This window comes from Ursus maritimus, unplaced genomic scaffold (genome assembly GCF_017311325.1).
Source record: "Ursus maritimus isolate PB19 unplaced genomic scaffold, ASM1731132v1 scaffold_21, whole genome shotgun sequence".
Classification (NCBI taxonomy): domain Eukaryota; kingdom Metazoa; phylum Chordata; class Mammalia; order Carnivora; family Ursidae; genus Ursus; species Ursus maritimus.
Window position 1 is genome coordinate 11,435,348 of NW_024424564.1, and position 4,986 is coordinate 11,440,333.

The 4,986-nt window shown below is 48.0% G+C and overlaps 1 protein-coding gene across 1 annotated transcript; it reads right to left on the reverse strand.

Moving 5' to 3' along the window:
* Positions 1-1,294: 1,294 nt before the first annotated feature.
* On the reverse strand, positions 1,295-3,138 carry LRRC10 (leucine rich repeat containing 10). The gene is given in 12 exon segments (XM_040637807.1): positions 1,295-1,400; positions 1,402-1,489; positions 1,492-1,565; positions 1,567-1,606; positions 1,609-1,639; positions 1,641-1,705; positions 1,708-1,767; positions 1,770-1,987; positions 1,989-2,026; positions 2,028-2,063; positions 2,066-2,233; positions 3,013-3,138. Coding segments are annotated over 12 exon segments (1,050 nt in total).
* Positions 3,139-4,986: the final 1,848 nt, after the last annotated feature.

The following is a 4,986-nucleotide window of genomic DNA, read 5'->3' on the forward strand; positions in this document are numbered from 1 at the left end:
CACATGAAAATAGTCTGCTGTGCGGTGTCATTTTAGAACCAAACTTGCTGGGTAAAGACGGTTTTAGGACAAAAGTAACTTTAAAAGCTGAACACATGAAAGTTTTAGTTAAGATGATACTTTTGTGTCCTTGCTGGAAAGGTTCAAGAACATAAAGGACCCTATTAAATCACCCACTGACAGCAGTGTCTTTGTGTTGATGTATTTGTGGGAAGAAGAAAAGGTCACAATTTACATTTGAAACAACGGCCAAAATACATAAGTTATACAACTGACGATCAAAAGAGTCCCTATCTACAAAAATTAAATCCGCACAAAGGCTGAGAAGCTATGGCTAGAGGCAGAAGCATCCTATGTATACCACATCCTGCAACTCAGATTTCCAGATGCTTGCTTTCAAGTAAACATGTCACCTATTAGCTTTATCCTAATATGGTTCTGAAAATGTGGTTTCCTTCAATGGAAGGATTCAGTTCAGCTCTGCTTCGTTAATGTGAATACACAGAGGGGCTCTGCTCTACAGAGGCAGGCAGGATTACAACTAGGCTTGGATTTAATAAGGCCACGTTGCCAACCAGAGGTTCTACCTCCTAGATGACTTCTAGCATTGAGTAACAGCAGTTGAGAGCAGACCTGGGTCAAAGCCTTTAAGGGAAAACCAGCAAGTTAGCGTGAACCTCTCGTCAGTCGTACGGTGGCAGCTGTTCGCCAGGAGGCATTGTCCATCAGGGTCTCTTCAGCATTCACTAAGCTGCAGGAAGAAGCTTCATCTTGAGCGCTTCAACAGCACAGAGTCTCTGAGTCTGACTGACTAGGTGAAATGTCTTTTATAAATGACCCGAATTAGCATTTTCATATCACTTCTTATGGTTATTCTAACACAGTATATCTCTGCGAGGGTCTGAGCCAGGCCACCAGAACTCAGGTGAATTCTTTCATAAATACCTTTATTTGAGGAGTTCATGAGCATCATGACCAGCCACTTGTGGAGAGTGGAGAAGGACAAAATGTCCTAGCCCTTCTTGCTCTTCAGTGTTTTAAAATATCTGTTGGAGAAGCTGATTTTCTGTCAGGGAAGTCCTCATTGCTACCAAGAGCACACACAGCTTCGCTTGGGGGAAGTTTGGCCAGAAATGTTTTCTTCTTGGTGGGATTGAGGCATTTCTTCTCATTACATCAGCCCCCAACTGGCAGAGGGCCCCACATGTCCGAGCAGTCCTTGCACTCTAAAGGAGAGGCCTCCAGAAGATGCTGGAGTTGTGTCCTTGCAGCCTTGACTGACAACCGAAGCTCTTCAGGAGTTGGGAGGAAGAAGCAGAGACGGCAGGATAGGTCCCTCTCCGTCCTGGCTTTCCTCCTGGGTCAAAGCATAGCGTCTGGCTTTTCTGGGGTCGCCTTGCCTGCCTCTCTGCCCATCTTCCCACACGGCGCACACCTTTGGCCACCTTGGGTGCGTTCTCGCAAGGATTATGGTCATAGATGACCAGCTCAGACTTGACAGGTGGGCCAGGCGAAGTAATCGGATGCTGTTCCTGTCCGCATCGATCACCTCCAGGAAGGCACGGCAGCAAGCACAGCGGGAAGTCCGTCAGCAGGTTGCCCGAGACCAGATGGTCCGCAGCTCCCGGAGGCGCTTGAGGCTGGCCTGGCAGCAGACGCAGGGCATTGAGCCGGGCGTGTAGCGTCTTCAGGAGCCTCAGCTCCACACCACATCCGGCAGCTGGGTGAGGCAGCTGGCTCCTCGACCACAGGGTCCGAGATTCTGAGCAGGCTCAGCTCCCTGGGAGGTCCAAAGTTGTTGTTACCCAGGTAGAGGATGCAGAGCTGTGTCAGCGTACACACCACCTGAGGCAGAGCCCTGAAGTTGTTGAAATCCAGGGCCAGGATCTGCAGCTTCTGGAGCTGCCCCAGCTCGGGAGGCAGGCTGTTGAGGTGGTGTCGTGCCTCGTAGAGCTTGACCAGCTCCCGGAAGGAGCACACGTGCACGGAAGCGGCGAGCGGCTCCCGCCAGATCCACCATCTTGTCCGGCCGGCATCTCCCGGAGGTCTCTGACCATGTAGCTCTCTGGCAGCAGTCGGCGGCACGCGAAGGCCACAGGGCCCTGATGGTGTTCCCCCCAGAGGCCGGAGGCCCCGCGGGCCGCCTAGCGCGCGCCAGCCGACAGGGCGCGCTTGGGGGGGCTGCTGTGGACTGCCCGGAGGCCCCTTGTCTCCCATTATAACCGGGACCGGCCTGACGAAAGCCAGTCACTTCAACAGGGAAAAGTGCTCACGATAGCAGCTTGAGGTCGTGGGTGACAGGCCCGCTGCACAGGGCTGGGACGCCAGGTCTGATTCACATACTTGCTTTCAGTCACCTAAGCTCCAGTTGCCGTATTCACATTTTTTGTTTGTTTGCTCTAAGCTGAAAATAGTTTCACTGTTTTTTTCAAATGGTAAAACATTCAGGCATTATATATAAATGTGTAACAAGAGAATAGTCCTCTTACCCAGGGATAAATATTATGAATATTTTAATGTATGTCCTCCAGCCTTTTTGCCACAAGTAACCAATTTATTTTAAAAATTTACTAATACTGTTTAGGAGTCTTTATCATAACTATGGACATTTTTGTGTTTGCAAGGTATATTCACAATTATTTTAACCACCTGTATTCCATTATATGGAGGCATCGTAGTGTACAACAGGTCTCTAATGTCGGGCACCTGGGTGGCTTACAGTCATCCTCCTACATGCAGTGTGAGCAGTTACCCACCGAATTTCCTAGGACATGTCCTTAGATGTGTTCTTGGTCAAATATATGCATCTTTTAAAGGCTTTCCTTGATGTGTTCCTCCCCACCCCACCACACTGAACCAGTGTACATATGTCCCAGGTAATATTTTTCCATAGTTTATAAATTTGCCTTTGAAAAAGTCATAGAAAAGCAGAAGAGAGGAGAAGAGGAAAGCTGGCCTCTTGAGGCTTAAATCAAATGACGATTTCTCCAGTGTCTGTGCAGAGCAGCTCACCGCCAACCTAAGGTTTGTGCTTTTCCTCCACAGCGTCCAGCCGTAGGAAGCAGCTGTCCGGCCAGGACCGGAAGCCTGTACTGACCTCGGACAGAGTCCGATTCTGGCCAGTGGAATGTAGGCCATGATACACGCCTCTTCTAGGCCTGGCTCATTTAAAACAAACCTTGCCTTCCTCCACACTCTCCCCATCTGCTTCCTGGATATTCAACACCCAGGGTGACCTTAGAAGCCACGTGTGGAAGTCACGTGTTGGAGTTGGAGGCCCTGGTCGATCCCTGAATCAGTGCTGAACAGACACTTCCCCGCCTCCCTGCACACATTCCTGCCACAGGGCTGGATTTAGATAAATGAGAAATAAACCTCACTTTTGTTAAACCATCCAGATTGGGAGTGTATCTATTACATTATCTTAATGAATAGAGCATTTGTTAAAAATGAGGTAAGTTCAATATACTGATATGCAAAGATAACAGGATGAATGAACTGGAGGGAGGCACGTTTCAGAAGTTTTAGAGCCCATCTGTGAAAAAAATAGGCATTATTCTTGTGCATGCATAAAAAGATCACTGAGACATAACTGATTATCTCTGGGGAATCTGTGTGAAGGTTTGGGGGTGATAGGAATCCTGACCTTTCCATCTTTCTTCAAGTACCCCTTGTGCTGTCTGAATATTTTTTTCTTCTTTAAACTATAGACATATATTTTAAACCTATTCCAAAAGAGACAATCCATCAGCCTGCCTGCATATGGATAGGTTTTGGGTTCAGGGGGGACTGGCATATTCTTTACCTCCTCCAGTGCCTTTACCGCTCAATTGCTCCTAAGAGCCTGAGAGAGCAGGAGAAGAGCATTCTACGCTGCAGGCTGGGCCAGAGCTTACATCCCACCTTCTTCTCAGCTCACAGTAAGACTGAGTCCTGATTTTTCACACTTTGAATGTCAGAGGCTAGTACTTTCTTCCTTGATTTGTACTCATAAAACTAGCGTCTCAACAAGTACTGTGCTTTGCCTCTATATTTAGGCTCGGCCACTGGTGACCACAGATGGTCATGAAGCCACTGCCCTGTTGTCGTGGAAATAACAGGAACAATGACTGCTACCTGTTATTATTTGTAACTAATCTGCAAATACTAAGCACTGTGCCAGGTGCTTTCCATCTACCATCTCTTCTCAGAACACCTGCTAGGTACATTTTTTAAAAAAAAGATAGAGTGTAGCCAGGGGGGAGGGGCAGAGGGAAAGAGAGAGAAGCAGACTCGCCGTTGATTTCAGAGCCTGATGCAGGGCTCGATCCCAGGACCCTGAGATCACGACCTGAGCTGAAATCAAGAGTTGGACGCTCAACCGACTGAGCCACCCAGGCACTCCTCAGATAAATATTTTTTATCCCCAATTTCCAGATGAGAAAACTGAGGCTCCAAGAGGTTTCTATAATAACAGCAATATTTATCGAAAGCACCCACTAAATTCTAGATGCAGGAATCCTGTGCTAACAAGATAGCTAGGACTCTATCTTACAAAGGGTACAATTCCACCAGAGCGAGAGAGCGAGGGTGGTGGGTTCTCTCTCCGGGAGTGAAGTTCCCACCAGCTGACAAACTGCCCTCACAGAACTTCCACTGCACTTTTTTTTTTTTTTTAAGACTTTATTTATTTGACTGCACAAGCAGGGGAGCGGCAGGCAGAGGGACAGGGAGAAGCAGGCTCCCCGCTGAGCAGGGAGCCCAACTCAGCGCTTGATCCCAGGACCCTGGGATCAGGACCTGAGCTGAAGGCAGACACTTCACTGACTGAGCCACCCAGGTGCCCCTTCACTTGGCACTTTAATACCAGCCCCTAATATGAGCAGGTAGCTAAGGATAACCACACAGTTGAGAAAGTTCTTTTGTGTGAAAGATGGAGATGGAAATAAACAGAATAAAAGAAATCAAAAAACAAAAACAATGGAGAGAGCAGAAGAAGATTATAAC